The sequence below is a fragment of the Tursiops truncatus genome, chromosome 11, assembly GCF_011762595.2.
Source record: "Tursiops truncatus isolate mTurTru1 chromosome 11, mTurTru1.mat.Y, whole genome shotgun sequence".
In the NCBI taxonomy this organism is placed as follows: Eukaryota; Metazoa; Chordata; class Mammalia; order Artiodactyla; family Delphinidae; genus Tursiops; species Tursiops truncatus.
In genome coordinates this window covers 12,247,263-12,272,641 of record NC_047044.1, presented here as the reverse complement: position 1 = coordinate 12,272,641, position 25,379 = coordinate 12,247,263, and the positions used below count along the sequence as shown (strand labels likewise).

General features: G+C 54.5%; 1 protein-coding gene across 5 annotated transcripts in view; it reads left to right on the top strand.

The window, feature by feature from the left end:
• Positions 1–25,379, top strand: part of TOM1 (target of myb1 membrane trafficking protein) — a 46,089-nt gene that overhangs the window by 16,744 nt on the left and 3,966 nt on the right. For 3 of the 5 annotated variants that reach the window (XM_033866159.2, XM_033866160.2, XM_073788228.1), the window contains exons 2-12: positions 6,286–6,370; positions 9,431–9,509; positions 10,479–10,628; positions 10,920–11,054; positions 11,160–11,309; positions 13,598–13,714; positions 16,472–16,605; positions 18,259–18,292; positions 18,702–18,795; positions 19,534–19,654; positions 23,506–23,581. In XM_033866159.2, coding sequence (XP_033722050.1) covers positions 6,286–6,370; positions 9,431–9,509; positions 10,479–10,628; positions 10,920–11,054; positions 11,160–11,309; positions 13,598–13,714; positions 16,472–16,605; positions 18,259–18,292; positions 18,702–18,795; positions 19,534–19,654; positions 23,506–23,581 — 1,175 coding nt within the window. The remainder of the gene's footprint in view (positions 1–6,285; positions 6,371–9,430; positions 9,510–10,478; positions 10,629–10,919; positions 11,055–11,159; positions 11,310–13,597; positions 13,715–16,471; positions 16,606–18,258; positions 18,293–18,701; positions 18,796–19,533; positions 19,655–23,505; positions 23,582–25,379) is intronic. The other 2 variants (XM_033866161.2, XM_033866162.2) reach the window with 1 other exon arrangement.

Below are 25,379 nucleotides of genomic sequence, written 5' to 3'. Positions count from 1 at the left end.
TCAGGGTATATGCCCAGTAGTGGGATTGCTGGGTCGTATGGTAGTTCTATTTTTAGTTTTTTAAGGAACCTCCATACTGTTCTCCATAGTGGCTGTATCAATTTACATTCCCACCAACAGTGCAAAAGTGTTCCCTTTTCTCCACACCCTCTCCAGCATTTATTGTTGGTAGATTTTGATGATGGCTATTCTCACTGGTGTGAGGTGATACCTCATTGTAGTTTTTATTTGCATTTCTCTAATGATTAGTGATGTTGAGCATCTCTTCATGTGTTTGTTGGCAATCTGTATATCTTCTTTGGAGAAATGTCTATTTAGGTCTTCTGCCCATTTTGGGGTTGGGTTGTTTGTTTTTTTGATATTGAGCTGCATGAGCTGCTTGTATATTTTGGAGGTTAATCCTTCGTCAGTTGCTTCCTTTGCAAATATTTTCTCCCATTCTGAGGGTTGTCTTTTCGTGTTTTTTATGGTTTCCTTTGCTGTGCAAAAGCTTTTAAGTTTCATTACGTCCCATTTGTTTATTTTTGTTTTTATTTCCATTCCTCTAGGAGTTGGGTCTAAAAGGACCTTGCTGTGATTTATGTCATAGAGTGTTCTGCCTATGTTTTCCTTTTTATAGTGTCTGGCCTTCCATTTAGGTCTTTAATCCATTTTGAGTTCATTTTTGTGTATGGTGTTAGGAAGTGTTCTAATTTCATTCTTTTACTTGTAGCTGTCCAGTTTTCCCAGCACCACTTATTGAAGAGGCTGTCTCTTCTCCATTGTATACTCTTGCCGCCTTTATCAAAGATAAGGTGACCATATGTGCGTGGGTCTATCTCTGGGCTTTCTATCCTGTTCCATTGATCTATATTTCTGTTGTTGTGCCAGTACCATACTGTCTTGATTACTGATTACTGCTTTGTAGTATAGTCTGAAGTCCGGGAGCCTGATTCCTCCAGCTCCATTTTTCTTTCTCAAGATTGTTTTGGCTATTCGGGGTCTTTTGTGTTTCCATACAAATTGTGCAATTTTTTGTTCTAGTTCTGTGAAAAATGCTATTGGTAGTTTGATAGGGATTGCATTGAATCTGTAGATTGCTTTGGGTAGTAGAGTCATTTTCACAATGTTGATTCTTCCATAGTATATCTCTCCATCTGTTTGTATCATCTTTAGTTTCTTTCATCAGTGTCTGATAGTTTTCTGCATACAGGTCCTTTGTCTCCTTAGGTAGGTTTATTCCTAGATAGTTTATTCTTTTTGTTGCAATGGTAAATGGGAGTGTTTCCTTAATTTCTCTTTCAGATTTTTCATCATTAGTATGTATAGGAATGCAAGAGATTTCTGTGCATTAATTTTGTATCCTGCTAGTCTACCAAATTCATTGATTAGCTCTAGTAGCTTTCTGGTAGCGTCTTTAGGATTCTCTATGTTTAGTATCATGTCATCTGCAAACAGTGACAGTTTTATTTCTTCTTTTCCAATTTGGATACCTTTTATTTCTTTTTCTTCTGACTGCTGTGGCTAAAACTTCCAAAACTATGTTGAATAATAGTGGTGAGAGTGGGCAACTTTGTCTTGTTCCTGATCTTAGAGGAAATAGTTTCAGTTTTTCACCATTGAGAACAATGTTGGCTATGGGTTTGTCATATATAGCCTTTATTATGTTGAGATAGGTTCCCTCTATGCCTACTTTCTGGAGAGTTTTTATCATAAATGGGTGTTGACTTTTGTCAAAAGCTTTTTCTGCATCTATTGAGATTATCGTATGGTTTTTCTCCTTCAATTTGTTAATGTGGTGTATCACATTGATTGATTTGCATATATTGAAGAATCCTTGCATTCCTGGGATAAACCCCACTTGATCATGGTGTATGATCCGTTTAATGTGCTGTTGGATTCTGTTTGCTAGTATTTTGTTGAGGATTTTTGCACCTATGTTCATCAGTGATATTGGTCTGTAATTTTCTTTTTTTGTAGCATCTTTGTCTGGTTTTGGTATCATGGTGATGGTGGCCTCGGAGAATGAGTTTGGGAGTGTTCCTTCTCTGCTATATTTTGGAAGAGTTTGAGAAGGAAGCTCTTCTCAAATGTTAGCTCTTTAATAAATGTTTGATAGAATTCCCCTGCGAAGCCATCTGGTCCTGGGCTTTTGTTTGTTGGAAGATTTTTAATCACAGTTTCAATTTCAGTGCTTGTGCTTGGTCTGTTTATATTTTCTATTTCTTCCTGGTTCAGTCTCGGAAGGTTGTGCTTTTCTAAGAATTTGTTCATTTCTTCCAGGTTGTCCATTTTATTGGCATATGGTTGCTTGTAGTAATCTCTCGTGATCCTTTGTATTTCTTCAGTGTCAGTTGTTACTTCTCCTTTTTCATTTCTAATTGTATTGATTTGAGTCTTCCTTTTTTTTCTTGATGAGTCTGGCCAATGGTTTATCAATTTTGTTTATTTTCTCAAAGAACCAGCTTTTAGTTTTATTGATCTTTGCTATTGTTTCCTTCATTTCTTTTTCATTTATTTCTGCTCTGATCTTTATGATTTCTTTCCTTCTGCTAACTGGGGTTTTTTTGTTCTTCTTTCTCTAATTGCTCTAGGTGTAAGGTGAGGTTGTTTATTTGAGTTGTTTCTTGTTTCTTGAGGTAGAATTGTAGTGCTATAAATGTCCCTCTTAGAACTGATTTTGCTGCATCCCATAGGTTTTAGGTCGTCATGTTTTCATTGCCATTTGTTTCTAAGTATTTTTTGATTTCCTCTTTGATTTCTTCAGCGATCTATGGATTATTTAGTAGCATATTATTTAGCCTCCAAGTGTTTGTATTTTTTACAGATTTTTTCCTGTAATTGATATCTAGTCTCATAGCATTGTGGTCAGAAAAGGTACTTGATACGATTTCAATTTTTTAAATTTACCAAGGCTTGATTTGTGACCCAAGGTATGATCTATCCTGGAGAATGTTCCATGAGCACATGAGAAGAAAGTGTATTCTGTTGTTTTGCATGGAAAGTCCTATAAATATCAGTTAAGTCCGTCTTGTTTAATGTATCATTTAAAGCTTGTGTTTCCTTACTTATTTTCATTTTGGATGATCTGTCCATTGGTGAAAGTGGGGTGTTAAAGTCCCCTACTATTATTGTGTTCCTGTTGATTTCCCCTTTTATGGCTGTTAGCATTTGCCTTATATATTGAGGTGCTCCTATGTTGGGTGCATAAATATTTACAATTGTTATATCTTCTTCTTCGATTGATCCCTTGATCATTATGCAGTGTCCTTCTTTGTCTCTTGTGATAGTCTTTATTTTAAAGTCTATTTTGTCTGATATGAGAATTGCTGCTCCAGGTTTCTTTTGATTTCCATTTGCATGGAATACCTTTTTCCATCCCCTCACTTTCAGTCTGTACATGTCCCTAGGTGTGAAGTGGGTCTCTTGTAGACAGCATATGTATGGGTCTTGTTTTGTATCCATTCAGCCAGTCTGTGTGTTTTGGTTGGAGCATTTAATCCATTTACGTTTGAGGTAATTATCGATATGTATGTTCCTATTACCATTTTCTTAATTGTTTTGGGTTTGTCTTTATAGGTCTTTTCCTTCTCTGTGTTTCCTGCCTAGAGAAGTTCCTTTAGCATTTGTTGTAGAGCTGGTTTGGTGGTGCTGAATTCTCTTAGCTTTCACTTGTCTGTAAAGGTTTTAATTTCTCCATTGAATCTGAATGAGATCCTTGCTGGGTAGAGTAATCTTGGTTGTAGGTTTTCCCTTTCATCACTTTAAGTATGTCCTGCCACTCCCTTCTGGCTTGCAGAGTTTCTGCTGAAAGATCAGCTGTTAACCTTATGGGGATTCCCTTGTATGTTATTTGTTGTTTTTCCCTTGATGCTTTTAATATTTTTTTCTTTGTATTTAATTTTTGATAGTTTGATTAATATGTGTCTTGGCGTGTTTCTCCTTGGATTTATCCTGTATGGGACTCTCGGCGCTTCCTGGACTTGATTGACAATTTCCTTTCCCATATTAGGGAAGTTTTCCACTATAATCTCTTCAAATACTTTCTCAGGCCCTTTCTTTTTCTCTTCTTCTTCTGGAACCCCTATAATTCGAATGCTGGTGCGTTTAGTTTTGCCCCAGAGGCCTCTGAGACTGTCCTCAGTTCTTTTCATTCTTTTTTCTTTATTCTGCTCTGCAGTAGTTATTTCCACCATTTTACCTTCCAGCTCACTTATCCGTTCTTCTGCCTCAGTTATCCTGTCATTGATTCCTTCTAGAGTATTTTTAATTTCAGTAATTGTGGTGTTCATCACTGTTTGTTTGCTCTTTAGTTCTCCTTGATCCTTGTTAAACGTTCCTTGTATTTTCTCCCTTCTGTTTCCGAGATTTTGGATCATCTTATTACTGTCATTATTGTGAATTCTTTTTCAGGTAGGTTGCATATTTCATCTTCATTTATTTGGTCTTGTAGGTTTTTACCTTGCTCCTTCCTCCGTAAAAATTTTTTTGTCATTTCTTTTTTTTGTTTTTGATGGGTGGTGCTGTATTCCTGTCTTACTGGTTGTTTGGCCTGAGACGTCCAGCACTGGAGTTTGCAGGCAGTTAGATAGAGCCGGGTCTTGGTGCTGAGATGAGGACCTCTGGGAGGCCTCACTCCGATTGATATTCCCTGGGGTCTGAGGTTCTCTGTTAGTCCAGTGGTTTGGACTCGGAGCTCCCACCACAGGAGCTCAGGCCCAACCTCCGGCCTGGGAACCAAGATCCCGCAAGCCGGTCACTGGGGGTTCCTCCCGTCCCCTTAAGTGTCTGTGGTCCCTCACCAGTGCCTGGTAAGTGCCCTGGTTGGAAGGAGACACGGATTCTGCATCCTCCTAGTACGCCATCTTGTGTCCAGTTGGAACTTGTTTTAAAGTCAGGTCTGCATGAGGATGGAATCTAGAAGATGGAGAGGGCAGGGAAAGTGGGTGATGTGAACGCAAGGACAGCACTTCGGGGGTTTTTTTTTTGATTTTTTTTTTTGACTGCGTTGGGTCCTTGTTGCCGTGCACGGGCTTTTTCTAGTTGCGGTGAGCGGGGGCTACTCTTCGTTGCAGTGCACGGGCTTCTCATTGCAGTGGCTTCTCTTGTTGCAGAGCAACAAGGCGCCCGGGTTTCAGGAGTTGTGGCTTGCGGGCTGTGGAGCACAGGCTCAATAGTTGTGGCGCACAGGCTTAGTTGCTCCGCGGCATGTGGGATCTTCCCGGATCAGGGCTTGAACCCGTGTCCCCTGCATTGGCAGACGGATTCTTAACACTGCACCACCAGGGAAGCCCCAGCACTTCGATTTTAAAGAACGTTTTTGAACGTCCTATAGTATGTTCTGTTCCTGTGTTCACTGTTCGCCCACCTCCTCTCACACTAGAGCACACGAAAGGCAGCCGGGTCCCAACACTGAGCAGATCTTACAGCAAAGGGCCACCAACTGTGGCCTCGACAGGCCTGGAGAATCTCGTAGTGGCTCCTGGCCTGGAGACCTGACCCCAAGAACCAGATAGACAGGATGGTTGCACAGCATTGTGAATGTAGTAAATGCCACTGAACTGTTCACTTTAAAATGGTTAATTTTATGTTGTGTGACTTTCACCTCAATTGAAAAACAATAAAAAAAGACCCACCACCCACTGAGTACCTGTTTTGCACCAAGTACCATGCATGTGCCTGGTTTGCATCATCAGACACCCTGGGGCGCTTCTACCCACCTACAGACAAGCTAGCTTGTAGAGGAAGACCACGGCCAGGCCTCCTGTTGGTAACAGAGTCGGGATTTAAAACCCTGTGTCCTTGGCGTTGGAGGTAAAGAATATCTCTGGGAGATTTGAGAGGAAACTGGGGGCCTCCAGGAAGAGGGAGCTGGGGGCAGGGGAGGCCGGTAGATTTACTCTCCATTCGATGCCTCTTTGGAGCTTTTGAACCATTTTGAACCATGTGAATGGTTTCCAAGTCAAAAGATAATAAAAGGGTCAAGAGGGAACATTTCTTTACAAAAATCTAAAACAAAACCCTGTCTCTATATTGTCGTGTCAAAAACAAGCACTCTGAGGCCAGGCCCCCTGAACCCCCGTCCCGCTCACCCATCTGGTAGACTCAGCCGTGGCTCCCTCCCCGGCCTCGCACGGCTACTCTAACAATTAAGTGACGAAATGGGGCAATGAAGGTGACACCATTTATATGGTGCCTGGCCCATCTCGGGTGCCCGGAAAGCACCCATTGTCCTCCCCACTCCCGCTGAGTTTGTCCGTCTGGGAACCCCACACGCTGGTGTGACCTGTGGTTTCTTGTCCTCAGAGAAAGCTACAGATGGCTCCCTGCAGAGCGAGAACTGGGCACTCAACATGGAGATCTGCGACATCATCAATGAGACCGAGGAAGGGTGAGGACCCCAGGGGAGAGGCGGGACGCCGGCGGGGCGGCCACAACAGCGCGCCTTAAACGTTTCGGAACCACGATCTAGTCTGACTGTCTCATCAAATGGATGAGAAGCCCAGAGATATGGGGTGTGCGGCCCACCCAGCAGCAGCAGTGCAGTCGACTGGCCCTTCCTAGGACGTCACCTGGAAGGCATCTTCCTAGGACAAGGCCAGCTGGCAGCTCTTAGAATTAGGAGGAAGCCCCAAGCCCCACCTGCATGCCGCAGGCTAGACTGTGCAGCAGGGACCCCTAGCTTCCCCAGTGAGCAAGAACGGACTTTCGTTTCCTTAAGCTCTGAGGCCAGCAGGGAGGGTTGCTGCCACAGGGAGGGGAGTAGACGTGCAGTGGAACCGAGAGGCTGGTCAAGGTTAGCCTTGGCCGAGCATTTCTGGTGCTCGGGTCCCGGCATCCTGCTTGGGGTCAGGCAGCCCCGCCAGAGATGTGGTGTGGGGCAAGCACCGTGGTCCTGGCTCCTGGGCTCTGACCGGCATCACTGACCAGCGGTGTGACCTTGGGCAAATCACTTTACCTCTCTGGGTCTTTGTCTCAGAAAAGAGCTCTTCCACCCTTCCAGCAATCTGCCCAAGGCCCTGAGGGGAGCAGCGAGGGGATGGATGCAGGGTCACTGTCCTTCTCAGGAGAAACCAGGGAAGGGTTGGGAGGGGTGTGATGACCACAGCCAGCAAGAAGCGCCAGATGAGGCCTCTGTTCCAGAAAAACAGGCTCCGCAGTTGGAGCAGGCCTCAGTTCTCTCCCCGTCTTTCACTGGGATGGTCCATTTGCCCTGCGAGGGTTCCTCTCACCACGTGGTGCTTTGTGCGTGGAGGGAGCAGACGGGGAGCACCCAGCTCAGAGCCTGAGGAGGCTGTGGGAGTCTGCAGCACACGGTCAAGGCCAATTAGGACTGCACGGGGGCTGCCAGAACCTTCCAGCTCCCCAGCCGTGTGCCATGGGCTTGCCGAGGCGCTGGGAGGGGACACGCCCCCCTGCATCTGGACTCATAAGTGTCGGGGGTGAGAGAGGTGGGCGGGCGGCAGGGCCACCAAGAGAGGAGACTGAGGCAGAAAACCTCACTGAGCCTCTTCTTGAATGTCGGGGCTGAAAGTCACTGCTGTGTCCTTGGAGAAGCAAGTCCCCATCTCCCTTGTAAACGTCGGCAGAACTGGGGTCAGACTTGTTCAGGTGCTATTGATTTGAGCACCTCCTGGGTTCCAGGCTCTGCACGAGGCCCAGGGGACCCAGCAGTGAGCCAGGCAGATGTGACCCTTGACCTCACAGAGCTTGTCATCTAAGCTTTAGTCTCTCGTCCACTCCCGCCTTGGGTTGTGTGTGGCCTCCGTGCCACCCACTTTGTGCTGTGCTCCTGGCAGAGTACTAGACACACGGTAGGCCCACAGTAGTGGCACACAGGCCAGAACTTCTGGGTCACTCTGTAAGGAGTGGAAGCAAGTCCCTTTAGAGAGCTGACGTGGCCACAGGGGAGTGGCCAAGCCAGGAACAGAAGCCACCTTCCCCTGAGATGGAGCCCAGAGGGCGAGGGGCTGCCCCAGGGCATTGGGTTGAAAAGCGCCCTCACACTTCAGGGGCAGGGTCCCACCCCATTAGGGGCCGTGGCCCTTCACCCCTCGTGTCATCTCCGTCACAGCCACCCCCACGCAAGTCTCTTCCAGAAAGCCTTGCCTGCCGCCGTCACTCCTGTCGGGGGGCCCATGTCATGTCAGGGTTCCCGACTCTGTCGACTCGCCCGTGATGGCTTGGCACTGACAGATGCCCAGCAGACAGCAGGACAGGCCCTCCCCGGCCTAAGAAGTGTTGCTTGAGCTCCTGTAGCGTGCTGGGCTCTGGGGAGGCAAAGTGTCAGAGGAGGACGCCACCCCTGGCCTCTAGGGAGCATCCTCTCTAGCCGGGCAGTCCCAGGGTCAGTGCACCCAGGAGATGGAGGACTGGGGAAGCGCCACAGGCAAAGCGGATTTTAGCTGGGCTTCTACCCGGTAGATGTGGAAGTTGGGGGGGCCACGAAGACTCCTAGGCCAGGACAGTCCGCGCAACGTGGCTTTCCCCTGTACAGGGCTGAGCGGCAAGGGTGCAGGCGGCAGGCCTGGGGGCGTCAGTGGAGTTACCGATGGGGTGGGGAGAACAGGCTGCCGCCGGCTTCCCTGCCATGACCACGCAGCCTCCCCAGCCCTTCCCTCCACCTTCCTCCAACGCTCAGCGGCCTCCTTTCATCTCCTCCCCGCCCGCCTGCCCGGGCCCTGGTCCAGGCTCCTGCCTCCACGAACCGCGTGCCCTGCTCCCCGCAGCTGGCTGCATCCCATCCTTCACGCTCAGCTGTGGCGCCACCTCCTGGGAGAAGACTTCCCTGACCTCCGGCACCCACCCGCCCGCCCACACTCACACACTCACACTCGCTCTTACCTCGGGACCTGCTTGCTTCCCTCCCTTGGGTGGGTCTCCCTGGAACATGTGATCCTTGAAGCAGGGCCGAGGGTCTTATTCACCAGTGCGTCCCAGCACCCAGCCTGGTGTGGGCACATCTGGTGCCTGATAAGGCCTGGGTGGAAACAGGGGTGAGCAGAGGAGCTGGCCAGGATGGGGCACAAGAACTCTGTGCCTGCAGCTTATTGGTGCTTAACCTTCACTACTGCATATAAAGCCCCAGGGGCACGGTGGGCATGCAGATCCCCTGAGAGCTTGCTTCAGGGGGTCTAGGGTTGGGTCTGGGGTTCCGCATGTTTAACAAGCACTCACACCTCCCCACTAAGGGATTCTAGTGCAGGGTGTCCAGAGACTGCTCACTGAGAATCCCTGCCAGGCAGTCGTCATCTACTGAGGATTCTGGTGGGACAGGAAGATTCTGATGTGATTAGAACCTGGGCACACAAAACAGGGCGGGACCAAGGGAGACGGGTAAATAAGAGCCGTTCCGTCTCCCAGTGCCTCCTGACCTTAGGCGCGCAGCCTCCTCTGTGGGGTAAGGAGGTTCCATTCCTCAGCCTGTCCTTCCCCTTGTCCTTCTTCCCAGCCCCAAAGATGCCTTCCGAGCAGTGAAGAAGAGAATCGTGGGGAATAAGAACTTCCACGAGGTGATGTTGGCTCTCACGGTGAGTGCCCCGTCCCTCCATCCACAGCGGGACCACAGTCCCCTGGGGGCCCAGCAGGACTCCCAGCCCCCCTGGGGCTACCCTTTCAAGGGCTGTGGTCAGCCTTCAAGGCACTGTCCTGTCTACACGGCTGGCCAACGAGGAGTGGCAAGAGAGCCTATTTGGAAAAGTTCCCTCTAACCTACCGGTGCAGGGAGCAGACACACTGAGGCCCACACCCCTCAAGGGCCCGTCATGGGACGCGTGGGCAGAGGACCTGCCGGTGACACAGAAGCTCAGTGCACCCAGGCCTCTGGGGGGCAGTACCCAAGTTGGGTTCCAGTTGGCACTTGGCCTAATTGGCCCTGAAAAACGAACATAAAGCAAAGGCCAGAGGCTGAGGACAGTCCTTGCTCACAGCAGGGCGGGACAGGCAGGAGTTGGCAGCCTGGCAGTCAGGGTGGGCTTGGCTGGGGAGTGGGGGCACGAGCTCTCTGCCTCCGCCTCCCCCGTGGCAGCACTTACATCTGGATCCATCTGCTCAGCTGAAGATCAGAGGCAGCTCCTGCCCGGGAATAGAGAGACAGGAGCGGGGACAGGAGTGGGGAGGGAAGGTGGGCGCCTTTGTCGCAGGCCGCGAAGTCGCCATTTGATTGAAAGTTCTCTGGTTTACACCTGGAGAGCCACCTCCCCTCTAGACTGTGTTCAGCTCAGAGACGGCCTCGGGACAGGGTTCTGTGGGCACCAGAGCCACTCAGCCAGGGGCTCCAGCCAGCGCGCGGCCCTCTGCCCGCCCGAGTCCCCTCCCCACCCCAGCCAGCCAGCTGCCGAATCTGGTGTGATCCCGTCTCCTCCATGTCCTGGGTCTCACTTCAGGGAGCTGCATCCTCTGCTGGGCCTCCCCACTGGGACATGGGTGGGGTGTGAGGGTGGGGACCCGGGCGCTCCCGCTCCTCTGCTGGGTGCTCACGGGCACCGCACGGCCTCCAGGTCCTGGAAACCTGCGTCAAGAACTGCGGGCACCGCTTCCACGTGCTGGTGGCCAACCAGGACTTCGTGGAGGGCGTGCTGGTGAAGACCATCCTGCCCAAGAACAACCCGCCCACCATCGTGCACGACAAGGTGCTCACCCTCATCCAGGTGAGCGCGGGCGGCCGCGGGCGGGACGGGAGGAAGGTGCCCCCACCACTGCTACTCTCGCGTCTGTTCTCTTGGGTCCGTCTTGCTCCTCTGCCGACGGGACCTCTAAGGGGGGGTCGGGGGGAGGCTTGCTGGCTGAGGGCCTTGCTGTGGAGCGGGCTGTCCAGGTGATGCCACCAAAGGACCAGCGAGTCCAGGAGGGAATTTCTGCTCCCTGGGGGCTGGCAAGCAGGCTCGCAGGGGAGCCAGTGAGCAGTGGTTACCGGCTGTGTCCCCCTTGTCCCCTCTCAGTCCTGGGCTGACGCGTTCCGCAGCTCGCCCGACTTGACGGGTGTGGTCGCTGTCTACGAGGACCTGCGGAGGAAGGGCCTGGAGTTCCCCATGACCGACCTGGACATGCTGTCCCCCATCCACACGCCCCAGAGGGTGAGGAGCGGCGGGCAGGGGCAGCGGTAGTCACCCCCAGAGCAAGTGCTGCTTCCTGGTGGCCCCGACCTGCCAGCCTCACGGATTCAGCTTGTTGCCTTCTAGACCGTGTTCAACTCAGAGACACCGTCAGGACAGAATTCTTCTGTGGGCACTGATGCCAGTCATCAAGGGGACTCCGGCCAGCACACCACCCCGCTGCCCACCTTGGCCCTACTCCCCAGCGACACACCCATAACGCCAACCGCTGAGCAGGTAAACAAGCCTGAGCCGTAGCCACACAGGTCAGGACGTGGGCCTCCCCCTCCCCACAAGTCAGGGCAGGCCCCTGTCAGTGTGGAAATTACTCTGCCCAGTCCTCAGGGCAGCCCCACAGGGCATGTGTCATCCTTCCTGTTGGGAGGTGAGGCTCAGAGAGATCAGTTCACTTGCCCAGAGCCACACAGTTCAGCAGAGACAGAGCTGGGATTCAAGCGCAAATCTGACTCCAGGCAGGCTCTGTCCTGCACCTGGGCCCTTCTCCAAACTGTGCCTTCCATGGAGCCCTGCGGGCAGCTCCAGGGAGAGGAAGCACCCAGCAAGCAGCCCTTCGGCCGCAGCGGCTCCACTTCCTTGCTGGGGTTTGCTCAGGGTCTCACGTAAGATTTCATTTGGACGGAGGTTCTTGCTAAAAACGTTTCTAAAACATCTGTATAGAAAAAAATTTAAACCCTTGCCTTGCACCATGATGCTTCCCACCAAGCCCCAAGAAGAAGGTTTGAGTCATAGTGTAAGATCCTGGAGGCCGGGCCTGGGCCTCGTTTTCTGGGGCCCCGTGAGTAGCTTTGCAAGACTGCCTTCCTCAGACCAGGCCGCCTGTCCCTCGGCCCCTCCCCACTGCCAGTGAGGCCAGCGCCCTGCACATTGGCCCCGAGCAGTTTGTGGCAGCCTTAGCCGCCGCCCTACGAGGGACATCCACAGCCATGACCGGCATTCCTGGGTGCGCGGTCATTTTAGTCGTGGATGGCGGGGTTGCTCGAGGCCTGCACACTGGGGGTGCCCACTTTTGAGGTGTTTTACAAACTTCTACGGTATCGTTTGGTCTTAACAAACAAATAAACTTACCAACAGCCTTTCATACCCAAACCTATTTAAAGAGAAACCTCTGTACTTATAGCAAGTTAAGAAATCAACCCCCAGAGTTACAAATAACATTACTAGAAAAGTTTTCCTAACAGGCCCAATAATTAAAAGTGCATAAAAGTGGTAAAATCACCCTGGGATCCAAAACTGATCTAACCTGGTTATAATTTTAACCGATTTGCCTGAAGTCTGGCACCTGTGTGGATTCAGACTCTGATTATGTCCAGTGGAAGAAGGTTCTTGCTAAACAAGACCGAGTAGTCTGTTTAATTTCAGTGTCCCCTTCTGTCTCCTGGGACACGTTAAGGCTTTCAGGCAGCACTGATGTAACTCCCAGACTCCTTGTAATTAGGTCCCATCTGACCTGGACATGCTGGGTTTGGGATCAGTTGTTTTTCCCTTGCTTCTGCCAGGAGCGTTTGTTAAACAGGCCAAATGTACCAAACGTTTTACGGGTCTGGAAGCTGCTGGCAAACCGTAGTGGGCCTGTGTCTGCACTCCCACTTCTTCATCTGTAAGGGTTGGGCAGTGATACCTTCCTCATGAGACTATGGTCAAGGTTAAGTGGCAACATACATTAAGTGCTTGGGCCTTAGAGGTGATCAGAATGGTGGCTGCCCTCACAGGCAGGCGCCGTGAATTTATATGGTGACACTGATTCTGAAATCAGCTGGTTCAGCCAACTGAGGATGCACCAGCGTTCCCCAAAACGTAGGCTGCTCAATCCTAGACCCGTGAGGTAGCCCATGATCAAAGGGTTCATCAACCAAATCAGGTTTGGGAACGTCCACACTGGTCCCTTCCTGGACATTCACAGTGTCCACGTTGTCCATGAGGACAGGAAACGCCGCAGCAGGGGCCTTTCCCCACCTCACCTGAGTACAGAGACTGTGCGACTCGATTTACAGCTATTCCCCAAGCCAAGACTGGGACCCCTCTGATCGTTGAAAACCTGCTCACGTCCCTTTAACGAGTGCTCAGTCTCAGCTTCATACTCAGGGTGGGGGGCGGCACTGGGTCTCATCCTTGGAAGAGTCTGGGGCACCAAAGCGGACCAGGAGCAAGACAGAACCGGGTCCTCCTAGGAGGGAGGAACCCCCCCCCCCTCCAGGGCCTTGTTAGGCGCCAAGCACCCAGGAGATGCCAGAGCCCTCCAGCCACACTCAGGGCCGCCTCCGCCCTCAGCTTCTTTCCTCCTGGCCTCTCCCTGCACTGGGCACCTTGTAACAGTTGCTAACATCTCTGTAAGGGGGTCAGCGGGGGTGAGGGCAAGCCTACCATGGGCCTCTTGGCACAGGGCTGTGGCCCGGGAGCCTAGAGAGGGTGCCGGCAGGTCGGGCTGCTAGTGTCAGGCTGTGTCCCAGGAGTGGCAGAGGCTCCAGACCCCGGCCTCTCTCAGCGGGGCCAACCGTGTGTTCCAGATCGGGAAGCTGCGCAGTGAGCTGGAGATGGTGAGCGGGAACGTGAGGGTGATGTCGGAGATGCTGACGGAGCTTGTGCCCACCCAGGCGGAGCCGGCAGACCTGGAGCTGCTACAGGTGAGCAGCAGTCGCCCGGTTCGGCCTCCCGGCCCCGCCACCGCCACGGTGCTTTCCATGGCGGACTCTGAGCCCCTTGGTCACAGTGGGAGATGGTAAAGCCAGGGACTTTGGGCTCCATCAGATTGGAACTCGGGGCTCTACCACTTGGTGGTTTGAACAGAATAGCCCCTCTTGTCTCAGTTTCCTCATCGGCAAGTTTGCTTTTGTGGTACAAGTTTGACCCGAGTATTAAATAAGGCTTTGCACGTAAAACACCCTCCCCGTGCCTGGTTGTAAATAGCTCGCCATCAGTGGTCTTGAGGAAAAGCTGGAAGGTGAGGTGTCCACCTTTCAGAACATGAAACTTAGCAGGCAGCCCTGAGCCGGGATCTGCAGGCTGGGGCTCCCGTATGTCACGTGATATCCCCAGGGTGCCACCCCCAGCTGGGGCCCCACTTGAGTGAGGGGGTTGTGTGTGGGGAAAGGCACCCTCCCCACAGAGGTCAGTCCTAGACACGCCAAGAAAGCTAGGGACCCCCGAGGCCCAGGAGTCAACCTGAACCTGTGAGGGGACAGAGGGCTTGGCATGATCACCTCATTTTGTGTCATTCCTGCTGGGCCTCACATTCCTGGAGAGCGAGGCTGGGTTGTGCTCATCTCTCTGTCCCTGGGCCCGACCAAGCTGACACAGTGTTCTTGCTCCGGGGTCCTTACCTTATGGTGGGAGCAGGGGGCAGGGTTGAGGGGAGTGAAGTCAGAGTCTCACAGTTGAGTGAACACACGAATATGAAGAATAAATGACAGGGCTTCCCTGGTGGCGCAGCGGATAGGAGTCTGCCTGCCAATGAAGGGGACACGGGTTCAATCCCTGGTCCAGGAAGATCCCACATGCTGCGGAGCAGCTAGGCCTGTGCGCCACAACTACTGAGCCTGTGCTCTAGAGCCCAAGTGCCACAACTACTGAAGCCCGTGTGCTTAGAGCCCGTGCTCCGCAACTAAAAAGGCCCCGCTCGCCGCAACTAGAGAAAGCCCTCGTGCAGCAATGAAGACCCAACACAGCCAAAAATAAAAATTTTTTTTTTTTTTTAAAAGAATAAATGACAGAAGCTTGAGTGAGTTGGGAAGCGGCAGGATTGCTGTAGTGCAGTTAATTTTGGGTGTCCCAAGCCAAGGCCTTGCGGGTGTGAGCGGTTTTGGGGACTCAGAAGGCTGGCTGGCAGGCAGGGGTGACACAGGGACAGCTCATGCACACTGAGCATGTCCTGTGCGCCAGGCTCTGATGTGGACACGTGATATACATTCACTCACTTAATCCTCCCCCTCCCCCCCATGAGGTAGGTACTCTTGTTATCCTCACATCCCAGGTCAGCAAACTGAGGCAAAGAGAGGTCATGGGATGCCCCCAGGGTCACAGGGCTGGTCAGCAGCAGAGCTGGGGTATGAACCCAGGACCCTGGCTCCACCAGCTGCTCTTCTGCTCTTGAGAGGGGCAGGAAAGGAAGTAGGGACAAAGCTGCGGTGTGCTTGGTCATGGGGGGAGGAGAGGGGAGGCCCGCAGGATGTTGGAAGTCCCCTGGGCCTGCCCTGCCCCAGCTCAGGCAAGAGCGGAAATCCCGGGAGAGGGTCTGGCCTGGGGGGAGGCGGGGGCAGCAGAGTCTGAAAAGAACCAAAATCAGTGGTCTTCATGATGCCAGGAGAAAAGTGCTGGCGCGTGGCCACAGTCAGCAGTGCCCGACCATCTGTTGGGACCTCAGGACCGTGACCCAGGCCCCTGTCCACCTGATGGCAGGCACCTGAGGACGGAAACACTCAGTCCTACAAATAAAAAGCCTGTAAATGCTTCGGCTTCTATTTTTTTTTCTTTTTCCCAAACAAGTTTAAATACATAACACTAACTGATTAAAAGTCACTTGGCGACGTGGTGACTAAATGCAATGTGGGAACAGAGAAAAAAAGGACGTTAGTGGAAAAACTGGTAAAACCTGAATGAAGTCTGTAGTTAGTTAACAGCACTGTACCCACATCAATGTCATAGTTTTGACAAATGCCAAACTAAGTAGAGGCTGGGTGAAGGCTGTGCTGTCTTATCTTGGCAACTTCTCTGTAAATTTAAAATTATTCCAAAATAAAAAGCATTAAAAAAGAAATTAGAGGGCTTCCCTGGTGGCGCAGTGGTTGAGAGTCCGCCTGCCGATGCAGGGGACACGGGTTCGTGCCCGGTCCGGAAGATCCCACATGCCGCGGAGCGGCTGGGCCCGTGGGCCATGGCCGCTGAGCCTGCGCGTCCGGAGCCTGTGCTCCGCAACGGGAGAGGCCACAGCAGTGAGAGGCCCGCATACCGCAAAAAAAAAAAAATAAAGAGTAATGAGGCACTCATTCAGAGTTGGGATAATAGTTGGATCATCCAGTTTATTTTTCATGCCTTGGGCACAAAAAACCTCAGTGCACCCAGAGAAGTGGCAGGTGTTCCACCAGCCACCTCACAGTCTTGATTTTTCCGCGATGCGGAGGTGAGGGCAGGAGCTTCACCCTGAGGGCCCCACAGCCAGGTTAAACCCACAGCACGGCCCCCACGTTGGTCGTCTCCTGTGTGCTAAACACTTAGAAATGAGATGCCAGTGGTCGTCCGTAGAACCCCAAAAGCTGTTCTGTGCAACCTGAAGTCCAGTCTGGAAACCTCTCCGCCTCCAAGGTGCGCCCAGGGCCAGGTGTCCAGTAGAGACGGCCTCGCTCCGGGTCCAGCAGCCGTGGTTGTCTCACTTCCTCCCCTGGCAGGAGCTCAACCGGACATGCCGAGCCATGCAGCAGCGGGTCCTGGAGCTCATCCCCCGCGTTGCCAATGAGCAGCTGACGGAGGAGCTACTCATCGTCAACGACAACCTCAACAACGTCTTCCTGCGCCACGAACGGTAGCCCCGCTGTCTGCCCCGCCCCGGGCCAGCCGCCCCACCTTCTTCCTTCCCTTCTCCCCTGTTCACACCCTCTGACTTCTCATGTCCCTCTCAAACACCAGGTCAGCTGCCCAGCACACATGCCCTCAGCTGTCTTCGTCCAGTGTAGGCAGGAGCGCCCGCCCTTCACCCCACACCTCCTTTCCTGCCTCCTGCGTCCCTGCATCCAGGATCACAGCTTAAGCTTTCTAACTTAAGCAGAAAAAGAAGTCATTAGGAGAACAGCCTTTATTGAATGGATAGCTTTCAGAATCCAAAGAAGAATAAAAGTCAGGCCTCCCAGTGGGGCAGGAAGGACAGATGCCAGGGCAGTTCAGGGGCCTCCAGGGCAGAGACTCCTGGACCATGACCCCAGGGTGTCATCATGAATACATGGGCTCCAAACGCTTGCCCACCTTGTACCATTCTGTCCAAGAGTCAGCTCCCCACGAGAAACTCTGATTGGCTCAGCGTCCTTGTGGGATGCAGGTGTGGGAGGGGACAGGCCCCCTTGACCACAGTCCCGCCGGGATCACAGGAAAGGGGGGGAGCAGCTCCCCAGAGGAGCACTTAGGTGCTGTTATAAAGGCAGGGAGAGGCGCTGGGCCTGCAGAAATGATGTCCCCCACGCTTCCTCTGAACCTGTAAAACGGAGCTCATGATTCCTTGTAGATAACTGAGGGCCCGTGCGGTTATGCCTATAAAGCACTCGGTGGTCAGGCTGTCTGGCACAGGGCACCAGTTATGCCAGCCGCCTCCAGCCACTGGTTCATTTCGTGTTTTTGTCCATCAGCAAACACTTGCTGAGTGATTCTGAATCAGGTGAGGGGGCGGGGCCGTGGCAGGCCACGGCTGCCTGGCCTCTCCTGCTCGCTGACCTGGTGGGACTAAGAGCCCCTGCCATTTGCCGTGCGGGCCGTGAGGTGGCCCAAGGGCCCGATCTAGGGGTGACTGGGACCCCTCTGACGCCTATTCATCAGACCTTACGTTTGTTGGGTGGTTCGCTTGATCCTCACACCTGGGAGGCAGGTTCCACTGTCACCTGCTTATTAGTAGACAGGAGACTGAAGTTCAGAAGTGAGGTGATTTACCCAAGGTCGCACAGTGAGGGACGGGGCCAGGCAGGAACAGATCTCAGACCGAAGTCCTCAGTCTGCCCACCAGCCCCTTGACCTGTCTAGGGCGGTTTTAAATGGCTCCATAAAGCAGTGTGTCTTCCTTACACCGCTTTAGAGACACACACACACACACACGCACACACGCACACACGCAAATGTATGTTACCGAACAAGTTCCAAAAACCAGTACTTACCTTTGCTGTGTGCACGCACCCCCGTTTCCTTTTCTGCGTTAGTCTATTCCTGTTGTTTAGTTAATGCTAATGGTGACTAAGGTGACCAGATAATTGATAATCTAATTGGGACACTTGCAAGTGAAAAACAGGCCCTGCTAACACTTCCCTGGGGCAGCAGGCATAAACTGGATCTGTCCAGGGTAAACCAGGCCGTGTCATCACCCTGTTTGTGACCCACTCTGTTGGTTTTGAGACCTGCAGTGGGAAAAGCTCTGGCCTGGCTGTGCTAAGGGGCCACCCAGTCCTTCTCTTTGACTCAGGTCTTTTCTGTCTCGTAGGTTTGAACGCTTCCGAACAGGCCAGACCGCCAAGGTAAGAGGCTGCTTCTCCGTGATAATGGGAAGAAGGAGGGCTGGGCCCACTTCCCTCCCCAGGTGTCCTGGTTGGGATGTGCCTTCTTAGCCAGAATCTCCAACGGGGCCCCTTCTCAGTTTTTATGTCCTTGTGCCATTAGGGTAGATAAGGTTCTGCCGCCAGCTGATGCCCCAGGGTCTTCTGAGCCTCCCAGGCCTCCAGCTGAGCTAGATAGGCCAAGGGGAGGGAGCAAGACTCCCTGACTCCCAATCACTGCTGCAGGGATGGGGTGTGTGTGTGTGGGGGGGGGGTATTACTGGTGACAGATCCTCAGGCAAAGAATGAAGGCGCCAGTGCTTCAGGACAGAAGGGAATGAGGCCGCAGGTCAGGTTGGGAGGATGACGGTGGCCTCTCCCCTGCCCCCAGGCCCCAAGCGAGGCCGAGGTGGCCGCTGACCTGATCGACATGGGCCCTGACCCTGCAGCCACCAGCAGCCTCTCGTCCCAGCTGGCGGGAATGAGTAAGTGCAGCGTGCGGGTTTCTGGGCTGAGGGTACCTTACATACTGCGGACACCCCTGCAGCTCTGGGGGTGCCGTCCCATTACACAGTTGCAGCTGGAGTGCCAACAGCAGAATCTTGGCCCAGACCCCTCCTCGCCAGGGTCCAGTGCTGAATCTTTCTGCAAGGCTGAGCGGCCAGGACAAAACACAGGGGACCCTCCCTTGCAGTCTCACAACTCCTGAGCCCCCTCAGATCTCAGAAATCCCACTGTTGTGTGATTTCCCATCAACACCGTGAATTTCCCCCGGCCTGAATCATCTGGTGAACTTGGGCATGTTGCTTGGACATCCTGGGCCCTTTTCCTCCTCTGTAACAGGGGCAGGAATGGGCCCTGCTCACAGGTCATTGTGAGGCCTGGATAAGCTTCTGCACAGAGCGGGCTTAGACCAGGGCCAGGCCCAGAGTGCACTCCTGGTAAGCGTTAGCCATCGCCACCGTCGTCACCATGATGAGCGTTATTGGCTGCCTGCTTGACGCCAAGCCCTTGGAAGTAATTGAGAGAGAGGAAGTGACTTGCCCCTGGTCCCTCAGCCAGCAGGTGGCCTGCTCCGTCCATACGCACCCCGACCCCACCACCACTCCAGGCCACGCTGCTTCTCCAGAACCGACCTGGGCCTGGCAGGGAGCAGCTCAGCCACGGCTCAGTGTCCAAGGACAGCCAGGCAGACCCTTCACGTGGCCTCTTTGTCCCCACAGACCTGGGCTCCAGCAGCGTGAGGGCTGGCCTGCAGTCCCTGGAGACCTCTGGCCGCCTGGAAGATGAGTTTGACATGTTTGCGCTGACACGGGGCAGCTCACTGGCTGACCAACGCAAAGAGTGAGTGGCCGGGCCCCTGCAGTTTGGGTCGCCCCCTATCAGGGGAGGGCCTCTCTCCAGGTCCCTGAGCCCAGTTTGTTGGTGGGCACACCAGCCCCTGCCTGCACCCCCTCAGGACAGCAGAGTTCTTTCCCCTGAGCCAATCCTGGGAGGCCCGGGGAACCCTGTGCCCTACAGGCAGCGATGGATGGGGGGAGGGATGCCTGTAGGTTGATGACTAGCTAGGTGCCAGGATCCTACATGATCCGCTCAGATGAGGAAACCGAGACACTGAGGGGCTGGGTCATTTGCCCCAGTCAGGCAGCTAACGTTTGGAGGCACTAGGTTGGGAACCCAGGGCCATCTGGTTCCAAAACACAGTGCCTCCAGCCCAGCCCAGCTCTCCACTGCACTGTAGGCTGTGTACCAAGCCCTCGGGGGCTGGTCCAGTCATTTCTGCTGTTCCGTAACCGGCCAGAGAAGTCCTGCTACCCCACCCAAGTCTGCCTGCTCTGCACTGGAGCTGGGCCTCTGTCCTTCTCTGGGACTGTCCATCTCCATCAGGGAGAGGCTTTCAGCAGCTGAGGCACGCGGCCGAGTGCCCACCGGGGCCAGCTTCCCGGGACCGGCTCCGCACAGGCTGGAAGTAGTCTGCTTGAGGCTGTTGTCAGCCCTTTGCTTGTAAGCCCAGGGCAACCAGGATGTACAGCCAAGGAAAGCTCTGGAGTAAGGGACCTTCCCAGCAGACTCCCCAGCTCCCTAGTGGTCATTCTGGTGTCTTGGGGGACTGTTGATGGGCCTCCAGAGGGCCCAGGGATCCCCTCTCCACCCTGGCCACTCCAGGTGGAACCTGACAGGCTGCCCACTAGCCTAACCAGCCCTGCGCTGTGAGCCGCACCTCTAGGCTGGGGCAGAGCCTGTACTCCCAAGCCCAGGTGCTCCGGGACCAGTGGCTCACGGTCACCTTGGAATTAGGGGCACACTGAGGCTGCTGTGTTGCTGCACGCTAGAGTCTGGTGGGACTTGCAGCCTGGAGGGCAGCCTACCCGAGAGCCCCACCCCGGCTGAGGTTTGCTGCTGCACCGTCACTCCTCTGGGGAGCGGGGTCCTGAAGAACAGAGAAAAGCGCACCCGAGCTTGCCCCCTGGGGCCCGCAGTCTCACGGGGGGAGTGACCGCTGCTGTGCAGGGCCGGGTGCCGTCCTGGAGGGGCGGACCCAGCACTGTGGACTCGGAGGAGGTGCGTGCAGCTCTGCAGAGGGCACTCAGGACTGGACCACGCAGTGGGGAGGTCAAGGTGACCACTTCAGGCCATGGAACAGTACGTGCAAAGGGTCAGAGACAGGGGAGAATGTGAGACGCCGGGGCCAGGGAAGACGTACTGAGAGGGCAGCAAGTACCGTCTCAGGTCGTGGGTCCTCCTGCAGGCCCTCCCTGGAGAGGGGTTTCCACCCCAGCAGAAAGCGCCCTGCGGGATGGGAGTGTGCCCGAGCCTCCTCTTTGCTTTGCCAGCCTCCCTGGCCGTCCCTCTCTGATGCATCAGCTGGGTCTTCTAGCCCTGGTCACCTGGCTGGCCTTTGGACTCCCCACCTTGCCCTGTACCCTGGGGTTCTTGAACCCTCCAAGACCTCTTCTGCCCACCAAGTGTCTGCCCCATGCCTCCCTCTGGCCTGTGCCGACCACAGCTGGCACAGTCACGGCCTCACCAGCTGACCAGGCTCTTCCACTCAGGATGCCAGGTAGAGCCATGGGGACATCTGGGTGAGCAGAGTTAGAGTCGCCTTAGCCAGGTTTGGCCAGAAGCAAGGGTGCTCTCTTTTTTCTTTTAATAAATTTATTTATTTTTATTTTTGGCTGCGTTGGGTCTTTGTTGCTGCATGCAGGCTAGGTGGCGAGCGGGGGCTACTCTTCGTTGCGGTGCCCAGGCTTCTCGTGGCGGTGGTTTCTCTTGTTGCGGAGCACGGGCTCTAGGCGCGTGGCCTTCAGTAGTTGTGGCACTCAGGCTCAGTAGTTGTGGCTCGTGGGCTTAGTCGCTCTGTGGCATGTGGGATCTTCCCGGACCAGGGCTCGAACCTGTGTCCCCTGATTGGCAGGCGGATTCTTAACTGCTGCGCCACCAGGGGAGCCCAAGGGTGCTCTCTTTCTCAACGTCTTCCACGCTCACTTGCTCCCCAGTGCCGCTGTGTCTTCTTCAGGCACTGACAAGTGTCACCCCAAGTGGCCCCGGGTCCAGCCCCTGCCCAGCCTCACCGAGACCACCTGCCGGGTGGCCCTCCTCCCTCCTGCGCCGGGCACAGGGCTGGCAGTCCCGTGTGCGTCGTGTGGGTCCCACCACTGCAGGCACGGCCCCCAGGGATGACCAGGCTTTGGCCTTGGGGGCTGTATGAGAGAAGGAGAGAGATGGAAAAGCCGAGATGGTGGGGAGTAATTAGGAAGGAACACCTGGTTCTTTTGAATGAAGGGCATCGTCGTTTTCTGTCCATTCCTGGGGCTGGACATGCCTCATCCCTGCCTTTCCCCACAGCGCACCCACTGTATCCTAGGTGCACGGCCACTTCCACCCCAGAGTCAGCGGGCCTCCCCGGGTCAGGATGCGCTGCTCAGGCTTCGGCATCTCCTCCTCCTCGCCAGCTCCTGTTGCCCCAATTAGCCAGGGGTGCTAAGCTGCCCTCCAGAAGGGCTTGGCCGCAGCCCACGTGCATGGGTGCCAGTCGTTGGGGGGTGGGGGGCAGTGAGCTCGCTGATGAGCGCGCTCTCCCGGCTGCCTCCAGGTCCTGTGGGAGTAGCGGGCGGCTGCTCTTCAGAGAGGCCGCCTGAGAATTTGGGGCTTTTCCTCAAGAGGCCTGTTTAAGTGCCAGTCTACCCAGTCCCCAGGAGGGCAGGTTGGCGTTACGAGAGTCACACGTGCTATGGTCTCGGCTTCTGAAGCCTCGAGCTGGACCAGCCCTGGCTCCAGCAGAGGGTGAGATGCTCCCCAGCCCGCCCCACCTGGAAGAAGAGCCCTCATCTCTATCCGTACCGGCTTTCCCGTTGAGGCTAGAATTCCGTGCCCTCGTCTGTGCCTCAATGACTGACCCGGTCTCACATCCTCTCCGCCAGTGGCTCAGGGCGAGGATACCTGCTCTTTCCCAGTGCCGGAGCTGAGTCCCCAAAGCCACCCCTGGACGTCCCCTCTGTAGCAGTCAGAGAGACACCCAGCCCCCTCGTTAGCACCCAGTCCCGCATCTGGTTTATTCTCTCGCCCCCCTGGAACCTCACCTCAGACACCACAGGCATCTCCTTCCCCGTCCTCCTCTGCCCGGAAGCTGTGGTATCAGCTCCAATTTCCTCCCAGTACCCGCCGGCAGGCCTCCCCCAGAGGACATTCAGAACCCTCACCCGTAGTCTGCACGTTTGTTTTCAACTGCAGAATGGGATTCCCCCATTCAAATGCAGCCTTGCACAGAACCACGATTTCTGAAATTATGGAATGGGAGCAGCTCGGAAAAGGGTCTAGATGCAAATTCTCTATGGCTGTGGGGTCAGTGACGCTATTTCTCATCCAGATCTGGTCACAGGAGGTTGGTGGTCTTGGTCTTTGGCCCCCAGCACCTTCCCTCCCCTCTCCAGCCTTGCTCTGCCTGTCATGCGGGTCACACGTCTGATCCCGGTTCCCAAAGGCAGGAAATGAGACCCTTCCTACCATCCTCAGGCAGGCCTGCAGAGTTGGCACACTTCCTGAGGTCTGAGCCGCCCCTGCCCAGGCACGTCCCAAGTCCACACGGGTTGTGAGTCCAGCTCATCCCCACTCAGCCGCCTGTGTCCTCACGTCAGCTGGCATGCCTGGTAAGGCAAGGGCGGCATGTAATGGCCACGGTGGCCTCTGTGTTTCAGGGTAAAATACGAAGCCCCTCAAGCAACAGATGGCCTGGCTGGAGCCCTGGATGCCCGGCAGCAGAGCACCGGAGCGGTAAGCAGAGGGGCCCTGCCGCCGCCCTGGGGCCCGTCCAGAAGGAGGCCCGGGGGATGCTTGCCCAGCGATGCCCACGGTGGTTTATAATAGGCAGCCTGAGAGGGCAGATGGGAGCTGAGTCAGTATTCGGCCTCACTGCCCTTCCAGAGACCTGTTATCTGCAGGAGTGTGGACAGAGGTGGACGGGAGAACAGACCCCAAGACCACAGGGCGGCATCCAAGGGCGCCATTTTTGTTGCATTTAACTCCTGGACTGTGTGGAGTGACAGGCACGTGCCCACACCGAGCAGGCGCTGTGGGCGACCCCTCCCCCTCGCAAGGGCTCCAAGTACAGTTCTCGCACCTTTGAATTTGTTTCTGGGTGCCTGTAGGGAAGAGAGAATCTCTGTCCCAGTAAGTGGGCTGAGTAGCTCCTTGGGAGGTGGTTAGAAAGTGCAGGACCTGGGAGCTGGAGATGCAGGGGCAGTGAACAGCGTGGCAGAGGAGAGGGCTGGTGACAGCGTAGGGCTTCAGAGGCTGAGGTGGGACTGGGTGCTCGGAGCCCGACTGGGAGGACTGGGTTTATGCCACGTGAGGTGGGAGCCCTGAGCAGTCTTGAGCAGAGGGGAACGTTCATCTGGCTTCCATTTTAGAAGGACCCAGCCTGGAAGCTGGGAGAGCGGTCAGGAGGCCGTGGAAGCTGCCCAGTCTTCTGGAGTGGGGCGCGGGGCAGGGGGTGCAGGAGGGATCCCCAGCGACTCCCCAGAGGCGTCCCCAGCATCCTGGGAGTCATTCCCAAGTCAGACAGGGCAAGACCTGGAACACTGTGGAGGTGGGACCAGCAAGGCCTCAGATGCCTCCTGTGCGCTGTGGACCTGCTGCCACGCAGAGCGCGTTCACGCCCCGGTCTCAGAGCCTCCCACCATTTTTCTTCATAAGCAGTCATTTGTTGAGCCTGTGCCCTGTGCTAAGCACCCTGCGACCCCAGCTTACTGAGTGAGTCATCACACAAACCCTTAAGGTATCCCCTTTTACAGATGAGGGGTTAATTACAGAGGGGGGTTAAGTGAGACCACAGATGTCACATCCTTAGCACAGTGCCCAGCACGCAGTGAGGCTTTTAACCTTTACATCACTGCGGTGTGGTTTTTCCCAGTCACAGAGGAGAACACCACGGCTTAGGATTGAGGTCATTTGCCCATGATCTCACAGCTGTTGGTCTGTCCAGCTTGGAAGCCAGTGCTGGTAACAAGAACCCCAGACGGCCTGTGGAGCTCTAAAGAGCAGAGGTGCTCCCCTGCTGCTCAGCCTTCCTTTCCCAGGGGCCATGATTCTGGCTCCAGGACTCCATATGAATCAGGACACTCGGGAAGCCCTTCCCTCCCACGCCACCTGCCTCCCATGGGCGGAGGCTGACCGAATAGCCCGGCTGTGCTGACCGCTGCAGCCCAGGACGGGTGTCACTTGCCCAGGGGCACACAGCAACGGCAACGCAAGGGCATGAGGAGCAGTAGATGCAGGTCTCCTGACTGCTGCCCCACCTGGCAGGCGGCCACGGGGCAGAAACACGCACACACCACTGCCTGCAGAAAAGCAGGCGCTGGCTAAGTTCTGCTCGTTCATCTCTGACGACTTGGGAGATTTAAGTGACTTCCACCAAATCAGAGTGTGACTTCCTTAAAACCAGGTCATAAACATCTGCTCCGAGGTGCTTACGTCTGGCTGGGGGGTAAGGCTTTCTCCCTCTCGGTTGTCAGAACATGATCCCGGGCAGCAATGTACAGAATGGAATCAAGTGCCGACTCTGTGGGCAGCC